Below are 23,662 nucleotides of genomic sequence, written 5' to 3' on the forward strand. Positions count from 1 at the left end.
TACATCTAAGGATGATAATCCTTATTACTTGTTGCCAGTTCATTATGTAAATCTGGGAGAGAATTGTAGAATTTATACATAAACAAAAAAAAAAGCCCAGAGAATTTCTTTGTGAGGAGCTAGTGTTGCAAAAGGGCTTTAACCACATAAGGTTTTAAAAGTTCCTACTGTCTTGCAGCTTCCTAGGGCTGAAAGCAATTATGAGTTTGGAAGGCTGACAGTCCTCTCTTCACAGTGATAGAAGTGTACATTTCTAGGCTAAGGGATTATGAAATACCTGAATTTACTTAAGTTGCCACAGTTTCAAGACTTCGACATTTCCCGTCCTTGTGCAATTGCGGTAAAAATGAAAATTCTTCTGAGTCAGACTCTCAGTTAAATAAATAACAAGATGGCTGAAACCAAACATACGAGGTCTCTCATCAGTTAAATCCTGGATTAAAATGGACTTGGAAACAAAGTGGATGCTAGTTGATTACACATACAGTTTGTTACAGACACCACATTTTTACTATACGTACTAGTTGATAACCTATAAAAAACATGAATAAAATCTGTTCAGAAAAACACTTATTGACTTAATACCCAGTATAAAAATTAGCTTCAAGGATTAACTTTTCCTTTTATATAGCATTTAACTTTGAAGAGTATAATTTATGCTAATCATCCTTTGCAGATTATCTTGCATTTAAACCTGTTCTGGGATAAGAGTTAGAGGCTCTGGAATTCTTGGTATGGAACGCAAAGTTAGTGCCTTTTGATAAAAAGAACAGTCCAAACACTCTGCAAAAGCATCTTTTTGATTTAAGCAGAAGAAATAACTGTATTTGCATGCTAGCAACTGATTTATTACAATATCCACTCTGCACAGACACTTTTAGCTAAGTAAAAGCTGCAGGGAGGAATCTATATAATAAAAAAAAGTATTTGTGAAAATACCTGTACGTGTTTCTAGCAGCACAAAGGTACGTACTTACTCAGCAAGAGGGGACCAACCATACTACAAACAAACAAAAAGCCCCCAAACCACCTCTGTCCTCTCAGTTGGAAAACAAGTAGAAATAACTTCATAAACCTATTCTTTGCAGCACCAACCCCTAGAAAATATTTGTCTTTAGTTTAAATAAGGCATTTCAACAACAGCTCTGCACACAACAGTAAATGTTCGATTCACTGCACATATTACATGCACCCTGGCTGTCCACACCAAGCATTTTCCCTGGACACAACAGGCCCTGCTCTTGCTCACTAGAGGCACTTTTGCCAGGGATTCTCACTGCAGACAGACAGACACGCTTCCACCTCTTTAGCATCTTTTTCCTACCTTTCTGCCGCATTAGTGGTAGCTGCCTGTCTAATCAAGAATTCACGCTGGGTAAGCAGATTGAGGGAGGCAGACAAGGCAGAAATTCAAGGAGCAAAAGATGAATCGCTCCAAAACTGTTTTCTGAGCAGGACAGAGCCATCCTAGGTGCTGTCCCACTGAGGCAGGGCTCTGCTATTCCAGAGTGAAAACTGATGCCCTTGAATTCTCCAGCCTAAAACGGCTTTTTGGTGAGGTTACCTCACTGAAGGGCTCTTGCTAGATTGCCCATTTGTTTTGGGATTTCTCCTTGTAGAAGGCTATGTACTGCATACTCTGTCCCCTTTGTGATCCCACAGCAAACCGTTAGTAAAGGCCCTTAACCTCCCTGCATTTTCCTCGGCTATCATCTGACAAGGTGTCAAAAGATTTTGCTTCATATATTTAGCTTTTTTTTTAAGTGCTGAATTAATAGTTCAAACTGTTCTGACAACTTTTCAAAAAGCTTTGGCTACAGAGCCTGCTACTGGTGTGTGAGAGTATATATACATATGCTTTTTGTGTATATCTATATATACTTTTTTATATATATATATGTGCGTGTGTACGTGTGTCACAGATCATACACTTTCAATAGACATGTAGCAAAGGCAGTACGTGTGAGCTTCCTGCTGTTCCTTAGGAATACCAAGAATTATTTGCATCAGCGATGAGCCCAGCATCATGGAACAGAAACCTGACCCAAGACCCAGGTATCCACGAGCTGTAAGAATGAAGGCCAAAACTGTAACTGGCCCTGCTGGTTGCTTCTAAAAAAACTTTGCAGCTGCCCAACAGAGGCCATGTAACCTTGGTAGCGATGACAGCAGTACTGGGTAGTGTACCCAAATGAAGATGACATTGAACATGATCCATGTATTGTACCTTCTAGAGTTAAACAACATTGCTTCTCCTCGCTAGAATGATTTACTGAACTCTGCTAACCGTTGGAGATGAAGTTCCTATTTTGCACCTTCAGATAGTATCAAGAGGCAATATTCAGACATCTTTACCAAAATGCCAGAAGAGCCCCACATTGACAAACAAAACACCAGCTCATCCTAGAACTGCAGCTATGACACTATCAACACCAAGCAGGGCTCCTGTGCCTCCAGCACTGCAAACATCCCATACAGCTGCAGCACTAAGGTAGTTCCTTACCTCCACACCCTGCGTGCTGCAGGATGAAAGGAACAGTGAGAGATGATAACTGTCGAGAATATTGCAGCTTCTACTTACCTACTCTCTCTCACCACATTGCTACATTGCTTTTCAACCACAGACCTGAAACACTTGTTACAGTCCTTGACTAACACAGATAAACTTTTTTTTTTCTTTTTTGAATTGAAGCAGCCCGTAAAGAGAGGGTGCGGGGGGGGATGTGTGTGTGTGTTTGTGTAACTGCTCTGTTTTGTATTCTTTCTGTAAAATAGTCAAGGAGAGACCAAGCGAGTAGAATTGAACACAATACGTTATTCTAAATAAACATTTTGCCTATATTTAGCCAGAAAGGAAAGTAAGTAGGTGCAGAGATTTAAAATACCCAGAAAATAATGGAACACATCCTAGTCCTACAAAAATATTGTTGAATTTGGAGCAAACACCATGCAGAATTTTACCACAGTGCAACGCAGATATTTATTAGCTCTGTTGCTGTTCATAAATCTTGGAGACAGGGATTGACTGGGCATGTTTTAAAAAAAAAGTATTTGTATTTATCTTTTTTTTTAAAAAACCACCTGAAGCAAACTTGGATAGCATCTTTAAAAAATATGATGACACATCATTCAATTAAAATACTTGGCAGTACACGCTTTGCTTATAATCTATCACAAAGAGGTATTTGCAGAACATAATGAGAAAAGAAGCAAGTTCATTTCTAGTCTGTTCAGGTTTTCCGATCTCGCTCATCAGTGACGTTTTCAACCATTAAGCATTTTCCTGTACAGCAGTAAACAACATGACTCACCTCTTTATCTTCTCCTCTTCCTCCCAGAGGGGGAACTGTGTGGAATGCATTGTTTTGGTCATTTTGTATAGATTTGCTTTGCTGCTGTGTTTTTCTGCTTGAGAAGGCAAAGAAATGCATCTCGCAGGTGGAACCGAAGGCTGAGTGTTGCATTTAAGCTCTTGGGAGTGCCTTTCGCGTTCTGGGACTGACCTCTAGGAAAGCCTTGTTTCACACAGAGGAGCATTACTTGGTGTTTCTGTTGGGCCAGAGGCATGCAAACTGTCAAAGCTATCATCCCATGATCTTTTAGTAGTCTTGGACCCAGGCCTTCTAAAAATACTAAGGCACTCAACTTAATATAGAATTTAATGCTAAAAACAGCGTGAAATGTGAGGAAACGTTTGATATGATCCTGTTCTATGCTGCTGTATTTTACAAAGGGCAAAGTTTCCTAAGGGAAGTTTTGAATGCTGTATCATTGCAGTGTAAACAACCTGAGGCCAGGCACTGTCAGAATGGGACAGTCTTTAAACTAACCATCCATGACAGAATGCGTTAATTGTAGATCATAATAGAACTGCATATCAGTAATAAATCAAAGCATGTTCCTATGCTACCGGTTTAGTTGAGCACTCGCAAGTGGGTGTTTCCAAATAACAGTAGTTGTATCATGTTTGTGGCTTCATCAAAGTTTTTCTGATTATCAAGAAAACCTGTGACCAGGTTCAGCTTCAGCCCACCGTTCTTCATCCAACAGGTTACCTCATCTCATGTTACTTATAGGAGCTAGGTGTTGATGTAGTTACATCTCATTAGACCTCAGTATAAGCTGCTGGTTTTTCAGCCCATATCCTCCCTTCAGTTTAATGAGAGACCATACAGACATGGATTCCACATACCAGATCTAATGATAAAAGTGATGCTCATTTTACTGCTTTTCCCTTCCTGACCACTGCCACTTTCAGATGGCATAGCAATATCATGTGGGCAATTGCTGCAGACATCCAGGAAACTGAGTATGATTTTCTACCCCTCCTCAGCTACTGGCAGGAAACCACTTATCAGCACTACTAAAAAAAATAGGTAAGAAATACAGTTTGTAAGCTTTATGATAAAGGTCCTACCAAGTGCAGAAAACTATTTTCTGCTATGGGAGTTAGTAGTTTGCCTTTGGTTAACTTCTCTGGCTTTGCTGAGGACTGAGTTGATACCAGCAGTTGTTGGCTGAAGCCTAGTACACAGATTGGGTTTCTCTAGCATTGGTCAGACAATGCAGTTCGAAAGCAGAAGGAAGGGCTGCTTCTGCAAATGAGGTGTTGACTATATCCATCTGAAGTAGTACTTACGTTTCCTGAATCTTAGGCCACGCTGAAAATCCTTGATTTGTGATTCCATTAGAGCATCTGCTATTTTCTGGTAGGTGAATATACTGAACGCTGAAGCTGTCTGAGAACTTGCACCAATTGTGCTTTCCCTAATTCATTCTACTTGGGACCACAGACTGATGAAGCAATTTGCCGCTCTGGAGAGCTGTTTCAGGCAGAATGCAGCAGCTTCAGGAGAAGCAATGGAAAAACAATGCCAGCACAGACCTTCCAGCCCAGGCTGACACCACTGAGTTTTTGATCTCTAACCACAGAAGAGAATCAAAATGAAGTACATTGATGAACAAAGAGTAATGGTGGGCAATTCAAAATGTAACACATTGAAAAACGTAGATAGTGACAACATACCAGACCTTCCATTCATCCTTTAGCAAGCAAGCTGTTACCTTCCTTTAGTGAGTTCAGAATATTACAGTCCGTAAATCTTTGTTGTTGCATCAGGAAGATGAATATTTCCTGTTGACTGGGAGCTAAAAAGTCAGAGTGAAAGCACGGACTACTTGATTGTGGCTAACTACAAAGTTGTCAGCTGAAGCTGGAGATCAGGTCCATGATATGACTGGTGTTTGTGCTTGACCAAAGATGACTATGAAAATCTCAGGATTTTCATCACTGCAAAGAATCAGGGAAGTTGACTGCATATTGCACAGTATGTCCTTTGTGCAATGTATCTCAGATCAGGCAAAACTCGGTTGTGGGTGAAATTTCAAAGAGTGTTTCAGTGGCCTTGAGAGATGAATCTACAGTCGGAAGGATTGTTCACTTTCTGCAAAGTACAATTTATGCTAATTTTCATGGCACTGCTTGCTTAAAAGATGCTAAGACTGCCAAAATATTTGAAAAGGACACAACTGGAAGAAGAGGCGTTATATGCATGAAATAGAACAAGAATCTTTTTATTCTATACAAAGAATGACTGGATTTTTACACTTAAGTTTTGATGTGCAGTATGTAAATAGCATAACTATACTGAATTTTATCTGAATTGAGAAATTTATCTGAACTGAATTTAACTGAGAAGGTCACTTTAAAAAAATGCATTCTTCATCTACGATTTTAACTTGGGAAGACTTTCATAAAGGGTGTCTTATTTTTAAAACAATGCACATTCTCCGTGTTGAGGAACAGGTGGTTCTGTCTCTTTGCATATTAATTTGCAATTATAAAACAATGTCATTTCCTTAGAGGAGGTAAAAGCAGAGCTATAAACTGTGAATTTTCTCATCTGCTGGGAACAATCACTTTAGAAAGAATATTCACTGTGAGGTACATAGATATGAATCTTTCTGACAAACATCTCCATTGGAGAAAAAGGGCTGTCAGAAGACCTCCCATCTCCACGTATCAGAATGCGTCATGGGGAAGAAGCTCTTTCAAAAGGGAGGTAGAAGCGTGCCCCAAAAAATCATAGGCATACGAACATGGAGCTAGCCTGGAGAACAGTAAACATGAGTCAACTATGTATTAGGTCTGACTTCACCAGTTGTGCAGAAAAGCAGCAATTCTATGGCAGACAGCATTGGAAAGCAGAGCTAGCTCTTTGCTCTATTCTCAAAGCCCCTTACACAGAAATTCCCCCAAAAGATCAATAAAGAGCAAAAAGATAAAGGGCTCTCCTTTTTTCCTTTGTGAAGAGCAGAGCACTGTGCCAAGACAGCCTGTTCCAACCCCAGCTTCTTAACACAGGAAACGTGGCCATACTATCTCTTTACAACATGGACATCTCAAGTTGGGCAAACCTAAGAACAATTGTTTTAAGAAGGAATTGGCTGTCACAGTAACTCTGTATTGCTGTGCAGCCAGAGCAATATTGCTGTTTCTTAAGCGACCTTCAAGGACTTGTGCTTTAAATACGATATAAAATTCAAATCATGTTCATTCTGACGAAAAAACTGTTTCCTAAGGACCTCCCACTTTTAAACTTGTCAAAGAAGAAGGGATGCAGTTTTATACTGTCATCACCCTGCCCCCACCAAATCCTTGGTAAATCATTCAGCCACTATAAGCAGCAGACTTGACATGAAAACCAAATTAAAGAAAAAGTCAAGATACTTGCACAAGGGAGACCATTTTTTCCACCAGCAAGTTTCTTACAGAAGCAAAAATGTGACTAGTAAAAGCTGGTAAAGAGAAGCTTTCTATGCACAACTGGAAATGCCCAGGATTCAGAGCTCCTCCCTGCTATGTTTCTTGTGCACTGAGATTTTCTCACACCATTTCAGTGTGAGTACTTGGAAAAAGTGATGCTTCCTTCTCAACTGCTAGCAGTATGAATTCAAACAAACATTTATAGCTAACGGATTAAATCCGTGAATCTTTAAAGTTTTGTTGTTTGGTTTTTTCAATTGTTCCCCTTTATGTTGTAGCTTGCTTAGTAAATGTTGCGAACGCAAGAAAAAAGGCACACAATTGAAAAATTAATTACGCAGATGTAAGTATTCAAAAAGCCACTGTTGGAAAAACAATATTTTTCAGGGTTATGGCTGGTTTGAGAGGTTTTTTTGCTATGTTATTACACTAGATTAATGTTTTATGCATCACCTTAAAAATTTTAAATGATTTGGTTTCTTGCTGACTTGAAAGAGAAGGAAAAATAATTCTAAAGTGTCAGTAATTTTCTGCACCAAAGTTTGCAACAAACAGGGCATCAAAGAAGAAAAAGTTACGACACTGCCGAGGCTCCAGAGTGCATTCCATTTTCTGGGGCGGATTTGGCTTGGTGCAGGGCAGCTTGAATTCTGAAATGTGTTCTCGTTTCCATGGAGTAATTCTTGTAGTTTTGTCTAAAACAAAAGCAGATCCACTCTGATGAATATATATATTTTAAACATTTTCAAGTTATCTTTATATTATTTTCTAAGCAAAACAACTGTAGACAGCACAAAAACCTTTCTTCACAAGCTCCTTTGTTGCCTACTTTAAAATACAAGGCATGTGTTCCTAGCCAAACAATGCAGCTCTTTGTTCTTTATTTGTAGTTCCACTGTCTGGCAACTACCAGAAAAATATAGCTTAATAAGTAATTGAATCTGTTCCACTCAATCAAAATATTGAGTTCACATTAAATATCTGTAATATCCACTTAGTTTACATTCAGAAATTAGATTTCTTCCCCCCCCCCAAAGTAGAACTGACAAATTTGAATACATTTTCAGTTTTTTTTTTCCTCATTTTAATAAGATGGACTCATCTTAATTCAGCAGACACATTTCAAGGAAGTAGAGAAAAGAAAAAAAAAAAGAAAAGAAAAAACAAGAGAGAGAAGCTGTCCTGAACCAGAACAGGGAAACACCCCATCTGCATCCTGTGGTTGTCAACCATGTGTACTGTGTGCAAGAAATAAGGCCAGACGATTTGCTGCCCTAGAAGCCTGAAACGAGAAAGTGGGCATACACAAGACTCCGTTATCAGCTTCGAGGAGCAATTCACCAGCCCGGGGAAAGACTGGCAGGACTTCCCCCAACAAACATCTAGTGGCTGACACAGCAGTGTCATCTGCCTATAGTCTCCAGTAGCTATGTCATGCTCTAAAGAGTTACAGAAACATTAAAAGCATCTGTATTTTCATGGAAAAGCTTATATAAAAGAAGAAATTTTGCCCCTAGGACCACATAGAAAGTGCAGATCATACTTCATAGGAATTAACATGTCAGCTTTTGCAGGATGGATACAGAATCCAGATACCAAAGAGGATTAGACCATGCTAATTTTCTTTTAGAAGATATTTGTCATCTTTACAGAAACATAACATTAAGTATTAATTAATTAAACATTAATTAATGTTTCTGCTTAACAGTCTGTATACCTTAACAGCATTTCAGTTCAAAATTCATAATTCAAATCGAGCATGGAAGCATGGTACCTGTCACTATGGCAGTGGCAGTCTCTTTGTGAAAACAAGGAATTCCACACCCATCCTACACCAGCTTATAATTTTATGTATGCAACACCCAAGAGGCTGAATGAGAAAAGGAGGTGACTGGGTTGTGCTGTATGCTGATCAGAAACTCTTTGTTTTTTCTTTAAGTAGCTTTTGTCATGCAGATACTGGATTTCTCATCAGCAGGCTGATATTCTTGCTTGTAGCTTACGGTAATACAAATAGAAATATTTCCATGCATGACAAAGCCAAAACTGTTTATCATCTCATTCCACTCTTTCTCCCAGAGTTGAAACATTCAAGCCAGCAGCAGTCTGTGGATTTAGGTCAAGCAAATCAAGCATCATGCACAAGTCGAGTGCTCGTCTGCACTCCTGCCAATTGCAAATGTAATTTTGCACTCCTGAAACCCACCACGGACAACGCGTTCTCCCTCTAGTGGCTGCAAAGACATTCAGCATTTTTAGCTGAACACTTACAAACCCTGTGCATTTTAGTGCAGTGTAACAGCTACAGGTGGAAATGTAATGACTGCACTTTTTTTAATGACTGAAACAAGGGGGGGAGGGTTGTGGTATTGGTTTGGGGGTTTTTTTGCATATCATTACAGTTTCCATGACTTTTTTGAGCATAGAAAGTCTCGAGTGTTAGCTTTCCATACACTGGCTAACAAAAAATCTTTAAGAGCTGCTGTCTGCTGGTGCTCTTCTTTAAGCCAAACACCTTCCCTAGAGGGGGCCTGCGACCTAAGCCACACAGAGCCATCAGGGGAAAGGTGCAATGGCAAGCTGCAAGCGACAGAAGTATCAGATGGAATGAGAAGCTCTGAATCATTGATTTCTAGATCTCTTCTTAAGAGAGATTTGAACAAAGGAAATGAGGACAGGAGGAGAGGCGTCCTTTGAGGAATGTGAAACCAATTGAAACACTTTCCATTGTGTTTTGCTAATGCAATTTTTGCTGCTCTTAATATCTTCCATGAGCCTACAGAGAACCAGGCTCACAAGCATAGGAAATTAAGAATTGCAGTATTTTAATTTTTGTGTTGACAGGCTTTTGGCATAATCTTCGATAGGCTGATTCACCACTCTGTCTTGCATAGTGGACTGGCTTGGACAAAAGCTCAACACAAAAACTTTATCTGACCTCTTTGAAACTGGGGGCCAGACATCAGTTTTGTAGCTGCTAACACCTGCAGCAGTGACTGGCATGACTCTCTGCACTTGGAAAGATGCAGACATCTGGACTCATTCAGGATCCAGGCAGAGAGGTGAACTACCCTGCTGCAGGATGCCTGAAGAGGGAGAGGGTTGTTTGGTTTGGATTCCTTCCTCCCGCTCCCCGCACGAAATTTTGGCTCAGCAGAGAAGTAAAGGCTCGGCCAGAGGCAAAACCCGTATTTTGTTAATTTTATAATAAAGAACATACATGATCAAGTCCAACTATTCCTGATAAACCTACTTTGCTAGAAAAATCAATCACACAAAATAGTAAAAGCAGGTGTTTCAGTTGCCTTTCAGATGCAGATGAAACAATACAAAGATACTAAATGCAACCTGAAGCATTATCTTAAATGTATTTCATCATGGAAAGAAAACAGCACTGCTAACCATCAATTGAGTAATGCTATTTTAGCCGTAGCAGAGAGCTTTGAAAATAAGTAAAACGAAGAAGTAAATAGACTACAAAGATTATTACATTTTGTTACACATGGATTATTTCTTATGGAAGCTTTTGACATTCCTATTAACATCTTTACAATTTTTTTTGCTCTTATCAGCATGGATGGGTAAGTCACAGCCCGAACGATCAGATAATGTGTACCATTAGAAAGGTCCTAACCAAAACTAGTGCATGCGTGCTTCCATTGAATAAATGTAACAATGAGTTTCCATGGTATTAATGAAATGTTTCTGCTTCCTGCTAACCAGTAAAATACCATACTGACCCATCAGACATCAGCACAGGCTTTTCACTTGCTTACTTTGCTCTTTCCAGTAGTTTTATTGCTTCTTCTCTTCTATCCTGGTCTAGATACAGTATTGCCAGCTCCAGCAAGGCATTTGGAATTAGATAATGGTCATATTTTACCTTCTTCTCACTGCATTGGAAAAGAAATAGCCTCAAGATCTTGAAATGATACATTGTTTCCTTCATTTAACAGCTCCAAACACAAATAAATAGAGATTAGCTAAGATCAGAAGGAGCAATCAATCTCTGTTACGACACTTGTCATTTTGCATAACCATCCTACACAGTATGTTATTTCTCAGGATTTCAAAATATTGCCTTTATTATCAGGGAATTATTAGAAAAGATTACAATATTATGAACTCTATCTATGTGAACTGACAAAAAGAGATGCCATTCACTGCATGATGTATAGAAGTTCCAAGTATAATTGTGCTGCCATCTGTCTCTGCAGACTGTATTTGGCTTTTTGGGTACAGCTTCTTCATGACCAGTAAGACAAGAAAGGAGGAGGGGGGGGGGGAAGGGGGGAAGGGAAGTGGTATCTCAAAAATTTTACGCATGTATAGTCCCCAGAAAAGGAGAAAATATCTCAGTAAAAAGTGCAGATTTGCAATTTTTCTTCCATACAAGGCTAGCAGCACTGGCAATTAAAATTTCAATTCCTTGATATCAAAGCAACTGAAATAAATACTAAAAATACTGCAGTCCCTCCCTTCTATTCGTATCACAGTTGCATCTCCTCTTACTTGAAATGAATAGTTACTGAGAAATTCAAGCGCTCTCCTATACACCAGGTATGAAAACTTACTTTAAATAGATGTAATTGAAATGGTCTTCTGCTTCTGAGATCTTGCCCAAATGTTTGAGGCACAAACCCTTTAACAGTTTTATCACGCACTGGTCATCCGCTAGTAATTCTGTAGCTGCAAGATGAAGTAAATGGCACATTTTAGAAAATGCTAGAGCAGCAGAGACTTTCCTACCTGTAGGAAAACTTTTACACAGGTAGGTGTGAGCACAATCCATTTACTGGAACACAGGACAGAAGGAACTAACTGGTCAATTTAGTTCATTTAATGCAGAGACAAACATGCATCAAGCTTTTCATAAATCGACCAAACTTCATCTAAAAATTGTTGGGCTGTTCTTTCCCTCCCTACTCCCACCGGGAAGCTATTCCACAATCTTATTGTTCTGACACCTAAAAACTAATTTAAAGTGTCCACTTTGGAAATATTGAGGTCCAATTTATAACCTCTTAACCTTATGCCTTTATTGCCCTTTAGTATGTATAGCTCTTCTCCTTCCTTGACTTCTAGTCACATGATCTCTTCATAGGCAAGTGTTTTATCAATCCTCCACCTTTGTTTGGCTAAACAAAAATATGCCAAACTTTGCTATCTGCACCTCACATCCCTTCATCTTCTTACCATACCTTCTTTTCATCTCTTTTGAGTTTATACTTTTATGAGTGCCCAGAGTCTTACCAGCCTCACCAGTGCCTGGTTCAAAGTCACTACTAACAACAACCTTTCTCCACCAGAAAATTTTTGCATGATACATTTCAAAGAAAACATCTGGCTTTTTCATAGCCATTCCATATAGGCAGCTTAGTCTTAAAGTTTACAAGCAAAATCTTCAGCTTGCTTGCTTATTTCCAATTCATGAAATACTAGCGAATAAGAATTTCTGCAAAATGTGTGATGCTGTGCATCTTGTGCTACTGAATGTCACACTGTTTCCACTACCAATCCTTACCTGGTTCTTCCTTTATCACTCCAGCTGATAAAATGCTGACACAAGCTGCATGAAACTGCTGCTTCCCTTTGGACTATGCAGCTGGAGGCCTTGATCCTACAATTGGAGTCAATTCTATTGCTAAGTCCCACAGAGGCACCAACATACATGTGTCATCAAAGCAAATCCCAGGGAAGATGGCCAAAGACTATGCAGCAAACTAACTTAGAAGGAACAGGGAAGAGGGCAAAAGCTGACACGCTAAGTATGAGCACAGTGAGATGACTCAGGGCCACAGAAGAGGTATTTCATAAGAATAATAAGAAAAAACAGATCAGTTGTCTCTTCTGGACATCTGTCCCATGAACACATTCACATGTATGTGTTTTCTCTACTTACAACATATCCTACAAACTGCCCTGGATTGTATAAGCAAACATTTATGGACCTATCCTAGACACAACTGTGCATATCAGATTAATTAAAAAGGAGATAGCTTTAGCCAGTCTTTCAGGCAACCCTTTCAAATTTTGTGTAACACAATGTGCACAGGAAGATCAAGGTCCTAGCAAAGACTGCAATGCAGTGATTTAGCCCATATTCCTTTGTCAACAGGGGCTTGATCCTTTTGCAGAAAGGTAGTATATAATAATAAGATAAAATATTTAGTAAGGGAAAACTCTGTGAGAAAAGCTGTGCAGACTGGTTGCGCTCCCATAGGAGTTGGGAAAGATTGGCAAGAAATAAACATCAGTTGAACTCTCTCATGGATGGCTAATTAACAGACTGACAGAAGACGTGGTAGCAAGCTTGTTCCAGTTCAATACTGTCCCCTGTCTTATGCTCATTCATAGTGCAAAGGAAGCCCATCCCAGCTTTCTATAGCATACTGTTGACACATCAATACCATACAGCCCAAGGATACATCATAAATTGACAGCACTTTTAAAACAGAAGACTGACTTGTCTCCTTCTATTTATCCTTCAAAACTGAAATACAGTATCTGAGGATAGCAAAGCTTCATGATCCAAGTAATCAAGTCAATGCATATGCTGATTCTGATCTAGCAAAATAAACAGTTCTTTAATATATGTCATAAACTATTCCTAATACACATCTGTCGATGTAAAATCACTTGCTACTATTGTAAGTTATGGCTATATTAAAAAGGAAAATTATTCCTATCTGCATAAAGAGTTTATGGTTTCATTATCTATGTTCCTCCTACGATCAGATTAACTTTACTAATGAGTGTCTCTCTTTATTCACAGATAATATCTTTAGCTATTGCACTGCAAAATACCTGCTTAAACCATATCACTGGTTACCTGAACTTCTTGCCAATGCTTCTTCTGCTTCAATTAAAGTCTCTAACATGCCTTCCGTTAAGTTGGGACATTTTCCAATTACAGCATAGCCATTCCAGATATACATCATTTCCTAGGGTCAGGGAGAAATGACAGCATCATTAATTACAGCACTGGATAAATGCAGTTATCAAATACTTTAGTTTATCTCTGTGTGATGAAAAAGTTACAGATTCCTTAAATAAAAAGTCAGTTTGTCAAAGCATATTTTCATTGCAACTGAAAACTTGTTACATTGGTTTTCAGAACAAATTAGCCCTGGAAGACAACTAAAGAGCCATTTACCACACACAATGCAAGGAGGATTGCTTGAACAGAATGCAAACACAATCTCTCTTATACATGAAGGCAAGTACCAACAAAACAGACAGACTTAAAACATTCATGGCACATGGCTAACTGTCCCTTGATTAAGGTCTCCTCTTGTTTTTCCATTCTATCCTAGCCAGGGCAGTAATAACTATAAATAACTACAAACGTATTACTTCCACAGAAAAAATATGAAATCTCAGGACAATAAAACAAAACAAAAAGAAAACCAAAAACCCTAACCTTTAAGCCAACCTTCAGACAAACCAACAGTATTTTAGAGCCGAACTGTAAACCCCTTAAATTCCTCAGGTTTGTTTGATGTTCCCACAGAAAGTAACTTCTTTCTTATTCAACCGTTCTTAGAGTAAACTTTATTGAAAACTATTGGTTTAATTCCTATTTGTTATTGGGGTTCTCTCTTAGAGTATATCACCAGAGCAAATGTGCCCATTGCCACTAGCAATCACTAAGTTAAAGATGGAAATATTACATAGACTTACGGCTGGTCCTCATGACAAGTTATTTATTCTATTTATTTATATGATCTAGTCTGTATTTGCTAATATAAAGCTTTTTGATAAAATTTCTGTACAGAATAACTGAGCTCTGGAACTACAGTACAAAAAGCTGTCAGGCTAGAATAGATGAAACAGTATGTTAACCCCAGTCACTGTTGCTTTCACCATCTGGTCTCTATTGATTGGAAAACCCCTGCTGAATATAGTGCAGATTTGTTAACATGGTTTTGACACAGAAGTACTCAAACTACATTTATTCTAGGCTAAATCTCTGAGCTAAGACTTGCTTGAGGACTCGCTCCTCTCAGCAAGTTCCTTCACAGTGAAACGAAAAATCCTGGAGATGAGATTCTGCACCCAGTTCCACATCCTCAGAGTGCTTTTAACTGTTCAGCTGCGGCATCTGCTGCCTCAGAAATGCAACTGCAGCAGAAACAAAGGACGCAGTGCCCGGCCACTCCAAGGAGAGCCCTTAGTACAGAAACCTGTTCTGCTAAAATCCCATTAGAACAGCCTAGCCAAACCCCTCGTGTGTACGTTTCTTACTCTCTACAATCTCTGAAACCTGAAAGGCAAATCAAAGTAACCTAGTTATTTCCCTCATTTCAGTCTTACGACTTAGAGGAAAGCGGCCCCTAGTGAATACCCACGCTATGCTGTAACAACTGTATTTCTTCAAGAAGCACTGTGTCACATACCCAACTGGTGGGCTGAGAAATGACTACTCACTGGTGTCTCCGAGAGGCTCTCCTTGTTCAGGCATTTTCTTAAAGAGTATTTACTAATTATCCATCTGTTTCTCAAACACAACAGCTCAAAGCACTGCAAATGTTAACACCACTGCACTTGGCAAACCTGTGGAGTCAAAATCCTTTTATGTTCTTTTACGTCTCCTTTGCAGACAGATTTTTGTAAGTGCACCATGAGTGAGGCAATGGGTGCCTTATGCAGCTGTTCTCATCTGGCCACAGGGAACTGGCCAGCATTACAGGCAAAAAAAAAAAAGAATTAAAAAAAAATCAACAGTATCCAATGGTTTTCTGGAGTGGCTAAAGAATTTGGCTGTTTCATCCCAGAACCCATGAGTTGCTCTGAAAAGCACCAAATTGCAAACATTCAGGGGCACATTAAATAGATGCTTACATGCAGTCCCCGATTATTGCATTGTTTGCTTGGCTTTTTTTCCCCCCTAACTTGTACCTTCAAGTCTTCTTTTAGTAGTCTCAGTAAATGACACATGACAGAAGAGACCTAGGGCAAAGTTCCTCAAAAGGGAATCAAAAGAAAGCTGTTAGGAGCATGCTAGTCTATAGCTGGAATAATGAGTTACACATGCAACACATTTACGTGTCACAAACAACTGGCTTAGTTCCCTGTGGCTGGTGCATGCCCCAGTTTTACAGCATTCCTCGCATTCATTTGGCTTTGCTTTGGGAACATTCCAGTCTCCTGCAGAGGTTTTACCTTAGAAACATGGAAAGAAACTATTCTAATTATCTCATTTTTATTTCCATAAATTAAAAAATTATAATAAGGGGTGTGTGTGTGTATTTCTAACTTACCAAAGGTGGAACAGGCAAAGGAATGGGGTTTGAAGAAAGATATCGTCGAGCTTTCCGAATTGCAAATTTTTCTGTAGGCAGTGATTTCCCTGCAATTTTCAGTTTCAAACTGGGAACAATCCTTAAAGTTTAAAGGAAAATGTAAAGAAATTTTCTTCTGTGAAAAAAAACATTCAAACTTAAAAAAAAAAATCAAACCAAAGAGAACTTTAAAAAGCTGTTACACACTAAGCTATTGCTACCTCTAGGGAAGCTGAGCAATACATATTCACAAAAGCTGTCTTTATGCAGGGCACGTATCTCTCTAGGCTTCCTCTGTAATCAAGCAGGAGGAAGAGGGACTCTTCCCCACCCAAAGAATAAATTAGATGATGCATCTAACTTATAAAGGGCCCATCTCTCTTCACAGACTAAGAAAAGGCAAGCTAGCTTTTGTCAATGTTCCTTCCATTCTCCCAAAGACCAAACTGATTCACTTTGTAATGGATCCCAAATCCAGTGAAATCTACTTGTGATTATATAAGATATGGAAGTTCTGAAAAGTATCGATATATTGATATAATATACTTATTATACTTTTATATACTTAAGCATATAAAAACGTGATATTTCGATTTTATTAAAAAATTGTAAAAAACAAAGTAATCAATTTTCTTTGACCCAGCAAAGTTTAGGCATTTTTGAGCTTAAACGTTACAATTAGGTTAATTCACTGTGTTAGTAACACGTATATTCACTTGAACGATTAACTATTTCATATTCCTCTCAGACTCAAACCCCAAGAATCAAGTTGTACTGATGTTGTCTCCACTAAGGAAGCACATATCTTGTAGCATAATCCATTGAAGGCTTTCAGATCTTACATGCCATTTTGATGAAAGGAAAAAACTGAAAAAGAATGTGAATATTACATGCAACAGCAGCAGCCACTGTGGCTGATAGACCTAATATCCTGACTCTAAAGTATTTCCAGGCCAGAAGAAATCTGCTGTCTGAACTCAGGGTCCACTTTAGTGTAAGGGAATGTTTCATTCTGCAATTTCTTACCAATTCAATGCTACTTGCGCAGATCCTCCGAACTGCACAATGAATAGTTTTGCCTCTCTTCCCCCAATACTGTGCCGTGAAAAGATAGGAAACTCTTGTAACTGGGAATTAGCAAATTTTACCTAAATAAATCAGCTTCGCTGTCTCCAAAAGGACTGCAGTCATCTGGTCCAAACATACTGAGATAAGCAGCTTTCATGTAAATATAAGTAGCCTGCAAATGCAATCAAGAATATCTGTACAGAAAAATGAATTTACAGCATCACCATTATTGACATAAAGCACAAAACAGCAACAAAGAGGAAGAAGTTGCTGCTTTTGCTCGCAAACAGACGTAATCTTACAAAATTTTAAGTGGGAGGCAAGTATTTTAGAAAGTGGAGTATAGAAATTTTTTTTATCATGTATGTCTTTGTTTACTTTGTATTAGCTTATAGTTTATGTCCACATTCCAGGAACAAATGTAATGTTTGTGTGAAGTGAATTTTGATTACTCTTAGGAATACATGCTAGGAAACTCATGAAAAGGTCATGCTCAGAGAAAAAAAAAATACTAGTATATAGTCTATGTGTCCAGTCACAACTTGGTAGCATATCTCAAATACTAGGTTCTAGAGAACATGAAACAGTTTTTTAAGGGTTTCATGATTTCAGATTATGAAAAGTACTGATTTCATAGGGATTCCTGAGCAATCGTACATTAAGCAACAAAGGAAAGCAAAGCAGCAGAGGACGTTACAACTCTTGCAACAGCAGAGAATAACAGTTGGTGAGTTCTTGAGTACTGCTTTAAGGGGTCTACAGTAACCGTAAGTTTCAGGAATTTTCTAGAATATTTTAAGCTGTGATCATTTATTTGCACTGGAATCTAAGAGTGCATACATGTGACCATCTTTCATTTAGCTCATGTAGTTACTAGTTTGCTACTATCACGTTGCACTGTAGATTACATATTAGTAGGAAGCATCTTCTCTGCTTCCCTAGGGCCCCTGCAATATAGTATAAAACTCTACACACAGTTTAAAAGGATACGCGTTAATATTAACCCTACAGCATTTCAGGATATTAAAGCTTTTAGCCAGGTGGTGCACCCCTGGCTGTGGGAGTTCTGTGGGAGCTATTCAGACTAATGCACCTGGCTGAACCCATTGCTGGAGTCCCCAGGGGCTCAGGGGGTCCATACTGCAATTTTCACCCGAGTGGGAGCACTGAGAGAATTGCTTTCACCTGGCTACTTGGACCTTATGTCGGTTTTGGTTCCACTTGGCCAATACATACAATGCGTAGTAGAAAAAACAGACAGATACACCCTCCCCACACACGTAGTCTGATCACATCAAGAAGAAACAAACGTCCAATCAACCACACACACCCCCTGGCCAGACTTAATCCCTTCTGACAGATTTCCCTGGGGCTCAGGGGAAGACGAAGGGAGGAAAGCTACCAGGGTTCTGGATGGAAGAGCTTCTCCCTTTCAGACGCACAGGGCAAGGCGCCTCTTCTAATTATATTTATTATCCTGGAGGCACCATCATGGCTAGCCTCACTCGTCACCAAAAGAGCTTATATCCATAATGTAATGAAAGAAATAGCAACTTGCGCCACTAATTGCAATGTGTTGATGACACAACCAGTCAATACACAGGAGAACACCTTTAACAAGCTGTTCTTCATCTACAAGTCAGGCCCAAAAGATTTCTGTTTGCCCACTATCTGTTCAGATTTGAATGTTTGCAATTCACATTGTTCTATACGAGCCACAGCAGACCAGGTTTTGTTTTACAATCTTCATCTTCAAAGCTACAAAAGCTTCAAAGCTACAAGAAGTCAACTCAAACGGATTGAAAGTTAATAGATACTACAGGGCCTTCTGCCCTCCTGTTCCAATTAACTTACCTTTGACCAAGTGTTTTCTTTGCTTAGCAGGTCTGCATAGAAGAAAGCCATCTTCCACTGGCGCTTGTAGGTGAAGCACCACATGAGCTCCCAGTAACACATGTGATGAAACTGCTTCCAGTATTGCTGAGCCTCGCAACATTCTTCATACCTATTAACTGCCTGAACACAGAGATTTCCAAACACTGCCTTAATCATGTGTAAATGCACATACACCAGTGCTGTAATAGACGCTGGGGCTCCATGATCTGCCGGCATGGCTCCTGCAACTTCCAAATTATTAACAGCCCAGTATTCCCCAAAATCACGTTTGTTGGCTTCACACAAGAGATCCTTGGCTCCACAGTCATCCTGGTGTTAGCAAGTTTACCCCTGCCACAGAGCTCCCCATTCTTGGAAGTTATATTAAGTCCTAAGCATAGGGAAAAAGAACGTTTGTGTCTAGGGAAATTAGGAAACTGAAGTCAAAGGACAGATGCTCAGCTGACATTTATTGTTGCAGCTCCAAAGATTTCAAGGGAGCTAATGCACTGCACACCAGCTGATACTCTCAGAGTATTTTGGACAGGCCTTCTTCACCTCCCTAATTCTTTGAAGTCTTGTATGATTCTCCACTCAGCCTGAAGGCAAATGATTAGCACTGGATGTTATTAAAGGCACAACTCGCTTCAGAATAGGAACGACAATGAGAAAACTGTGTCATTAATACTGGCTGACTAGATTATCACCAGAAATTGAGAAGGGTAGCAAAACAAGCTGGTCCAACAAGCTAGTCAAAATAGTTTTCAAAATTCCTATTTGTAATTCATAAACTATAAATTACATATAGGCCAAAGCCACAGGAAGGATTAGCCAAAAAGGAAACATTGTTCCTGGAGGAGTTTTTCTAAAGCTTTCGAGACTTACGTTCCCAAGAGCAAAAGGATTACTTACCGCATCAATATTACCCTTTAGTGTTTCTATCCTGCCTGCAAAAAACAGGAATATGGCTCCCTGTAATAAATAATAATAAAAATACAAGTATTCTATAACAGTTTTCAAGCTGACCATACAGTCTAGATTTGGCAAGAAAACATTAATTATCATACCAAACTAAATTATGATTCATTTTACCTTTGGATAGCGAGCCAAGTAAGGCTTAAGTAGTCTTTCTGCCTCCTCAACGTTTCCTTTTCCCGTCCCTAGAATGCATAAAAATGCAAGTGGTGAAAGTAGCAAGAAAAGAAAAAAAAAAAAAACCAAAAAACAAAACGAACAGGAATGCAAAGTACTGATCAGCCATCCTCATCTGGCCAATATGTAAGTTTCTCCCTCTGATAAGTAAGACATAAATACAGGTTGGTGTTGCACTAAGCCAACAAGCAGGAAGACCTGAACAACATTGTGCTTACTGACTTGAAAACTCACTTATGCGCAGCCCGACACATTTTGTAGAATGCTTTAGCAGGACATAACAGGGAAGTGTATCTCAGCGGGAAGTTATCACCTCCCAAAAAAGTCAAGGATGACATAAACATGAACAAAGTATTCAGGAAGTCATCACTTACAGCCATTATTTTAACCCCCCAAATAATACCCGACTACTGAAGACAGATTTAGTTCTCACAACTTCCTTTTCTATCCCCATCGTCTCCCTTCTTAAGTGTTAAACAAACCTCCATCTTGAATATTAAGACACTCTCTTCAGTTATGATCACTATTGTAAAATCACCCATAAATGAGTTATATTTAATCTAATCATGAACAAACAATTCACCAACAAATAGGTGACGGAATCATCTTTTTCCCCTCTGTGTCCCACAAGAACTAATCAAATCCAAGAGTTATTATAAACAATCTTACCTAACACAAAGGTCATGAAAGTATGATAGCAAAGCAACAGCATGGTACACAGCACCGACCTAAAGCTGTATGAAGATGCTCCTTCTTGAAGCTGCAGCAGACCATGCTCCTGTGCAAACAGAGGTGAGGAGGACAAAGTATTGGAAAAGAACCAAAGCTGTGTTTTGCTAGTTTGTTAACTTCTGCAGTGTCATCTACAGATTGCGCGATCACCAACTTCCCAAAATGCACTGACATACATTGCTTACATAGCAATCAAAGATAAAAACACACACATGAAATTACCTAACAGTTTTTTGTTGAGTTACGGCTTAGCTGGAAAACATCCGATGACAGAGCAGCAACTTGGGATTTATTACATGGTTAACATAAGAGAATGTTAGACAACTTATCACCATCATCCAAGTGCTGCTAAACAGCATTCCAGAAACAACAAACACAGAGTTTTGAAATGAAGGCAAATAACACATATTGCCATTGTGCAGTGTATCCATATTTGTTGTTGTTCACTGCGTAAGCAAGTTAAAGATACCAAGAAAAAAATAAAAAATCTGCAACTAGCAGGGCAAAGGATAACAGGGCAAAAGGATGTTTTTAAGTACGTTAAAAACAAAAGGAGCTTTGCAGTGATGTTGGCCCACTACCACCAGTGGAAAAATATGATGAAAAGAAGAATATTTCTGTTCCCTTTGGGAAGAACTAAAGCAATCAAGTATAACGCTGCATTCATATTCAATGAGAGCATGATGGATAACCAGCTTTAAGGATTCAAGCTCCTGAGGCAAAAGCATTTAGCAGCCCATTCTAGGACTGGTTCCATGGTATCAACAGCAAGAATATAAATATGCAAACATATTAAACATGAGATCTGCCTACTTGTAAATATGCACAGTAAGACGTCCACTGTGTGCTGGGGAAAATTCTGTTTAAAAGTTAACTATGACTGCAATGGAAAGTTACTGGAACATGATGTATGTGACTATAAGGACATCCTTTCAAACCAGCTACGCTATAAATAGGGACCCTGAGGGATGTCTATTGGAGCCACTGCGGAAGGTATCAGAGAGAGCGCTCAGAGCATGACCTCAACACAAGATTTTCATCTTTTGTGTGTCCTTGCCGACAGATGGGTGTTATCTACCTCACCTTTACCACTTACTGTGTAAACCCTGAAGCCTGTAATCATATCCTAATTTTCATCATACATGCACTTTTGCACTTTTTCACTTAACTAGTATGCTTAATTGTTTTCACATAAATACAGTTATTTTGTGTTTTTTAAAAAAATCTTAATTTATTACATTAATTACTGTTATAGGGAAAGGTATCATTAACACACATATTTGCAGGTCAATTAGTAACATCTAGCCTGGACAAAATAATGAAAATATTGACTTGCATGTCACTTCAGAAGAGATTAAAAGATAGTAAAATCATTACTGAAAATCAATGACTTAATGGAAACCAAGCGCTCAGCAAAATAAAGCCAACTTCATTTTCTGTTGAGAGCAAAAGTTTGTTTGATACAGATAAGTAACAAAATATAATATATTCAGCTTCTTTAAACTGCCCACATGAAAACCATAAATATGTGGATTTAAAAAACAGTAGCACTGTAGCACTGCAAGGTAGAAATAAGACAAAGCATTCTGTGGAATGAATTTTGGCAGGAAAAAATTCCAAGTAGATTTCCAAAAGACATTTTTTTGAATTGAAAAATCTTCAGACTAGATATTTCAATGAGTCTTTACTGACATCAGTACTAGGCCTAACAGTATTTGATATCTTGCATACAATATAAAAATACATATAAAATGGCTGCTGATCACATTTGTGAATAGCACTAAGAATGATACAGAAACAAATTATATTAGTCATGCAGAATAATTTAATCATTTGTCAAGTTGATCTCATGTATTTCACTCCCAAAAATGTATTTTAATACAGCCAAACACAAAGTTATCATTGTGATATAATTTACCCATGGAGAACAGGGAGGGCAAACAGGACGTGGCGCATCAGAAGGGCAGAAACAAATTATATTAGTCATGCAGAATAATTTAATCATTTGTCAAGTTGATCTCATGTATTTCACTCCCAAAAATGTATTTTAATACAGCCAAACACAAAGTTATCATTGTGATATAATTTACCCATGGAGAACAGGGAGGGCAAACAGGACGTGGCGCATCAGAAGGGCGTGGCGTGGCAGTTTGTGCGGCAGTTCACGAGGGAGGGCATGCAGGGAAGGCAAGCGAGTGGGGGCACAGTCCCCCGCCTGGCTCTAGAGGCCAACTCAACTAGTAGTCGTCGCCCTCCCAGAAGAGGACCAGCTATGGTTTCCACTCAGCCGAAAGCCATCACCAGAAGGAATGTGGCGACCCAGACGGAGCCCTCACGCAAGCACACAGTTGTCCAGGCCTCCGGCTGCAGGGAGTGCCTGAGCCTGTCACTTGTACCGGAGGACAGCAGAGACAACACCTGCGTGTGGTGTGACCAGGTGGATGATCTGCTCTGCCTGGTGGCAGAGCTGAAGGAGGAAGCGGAAAGGTTAAGGAGTATCCGGGAGTGTGAGAGGGAGATGGATTGGTGGAGCCGCACCCTACCATCCCTGAGGCAAAGGCAGCAGATGGAGGCTCTACGAGAAGCAGAGGATCCCCTGCCTTCTTGCCACCAGGTAGAAAGAGGGGACCTAAGCGACGGGGGGGAATGGAAACAGGTCCCTGCTCGGGATGCCAGGCGAACCCCCGTCCGGCCTCCCTCACCTTCCTGGTTGCCCTTACAGAACAGATATGGGGCCCTGGAACTTGAGGGCCAGGCAAATGAGGATGTAGATGAAGGTCCATCC

The 23,662-nt window shown here is 39.3% G+C and overlaps 1 protein-coding gene across 1 annotated transcript in view; it reads right to left on the bottom strand.

Annotated features, from left to right (window-relative positions):
• Positions 1 to 7,340: 7,340 nt before the first annotated feature.
• TTC39A (tetratricopeptide repeat domain 39A) overlaps positions 7,341 to 23,662 on the bottom strand; it is a 42,649-nt gene continuing 26,327 nt past the window's right edge. The window contains exons 8-17 of the mRNA XM_009318719.1: positions 20,815 to 20,923; positions 20,086 to 20,153; positions 19,906 to 19,965; positions 18,973 to 19,134; positions 17,199 to 17,290; positions 16,030 to 16,150; positions 13,599 to 13,710; positions 11,341 to 11,455; positions 10,543 to 10,659; positions 7,341 to 7,461 (exon numbers count right to left, since the gene is read on the bottom strand). Coding sequence (XP_009316994.1) covers positions 7,341 to 7,461; positions 10,543 to 10,659; positions 11,341 to 11,455; positions 13,599 to 13,710; positions 16,030 to 16,150; positions 17,199 to 17,290; positions 18,973 to 19,134; positions 19,906 to 19,965; positions 20,086 to 20,153; positions 20,815 to 20,923 — 1,077 coding nt within the window. The remainder of the gene's footprint in view (positions 7,462 to 10,542; positions 10,660 to 11,340; positions 11,456 to 13,598; positions 13,711 to 16,029; positions 16,151 to 17,198; positions 17,291 to 18,972; positions 19,135 to 19,905; positions 19,966 to 20,085; positions 20,154 to 20,814; positions 20,924 to 23,662) is intronic.

Source organism: Pygoscelis adeliae, unplaced genomic scaffold, assembly GCF_000699105.1.
Source record: "Pygoscelis adeliae isolate BGI_AS28 unplaced genomic scaffold, ASM69910v1 Scaffold82, whole genome shotgun sequence".
In the NCBI taxonomy this organism is placed as follows: domain Eukaryota; kingdom Metazoa; phylum Chordata; class Aves; order Sphenisciformes; family Spheniscidae; genus Pygoscelis; species Pygoscelis adeliae.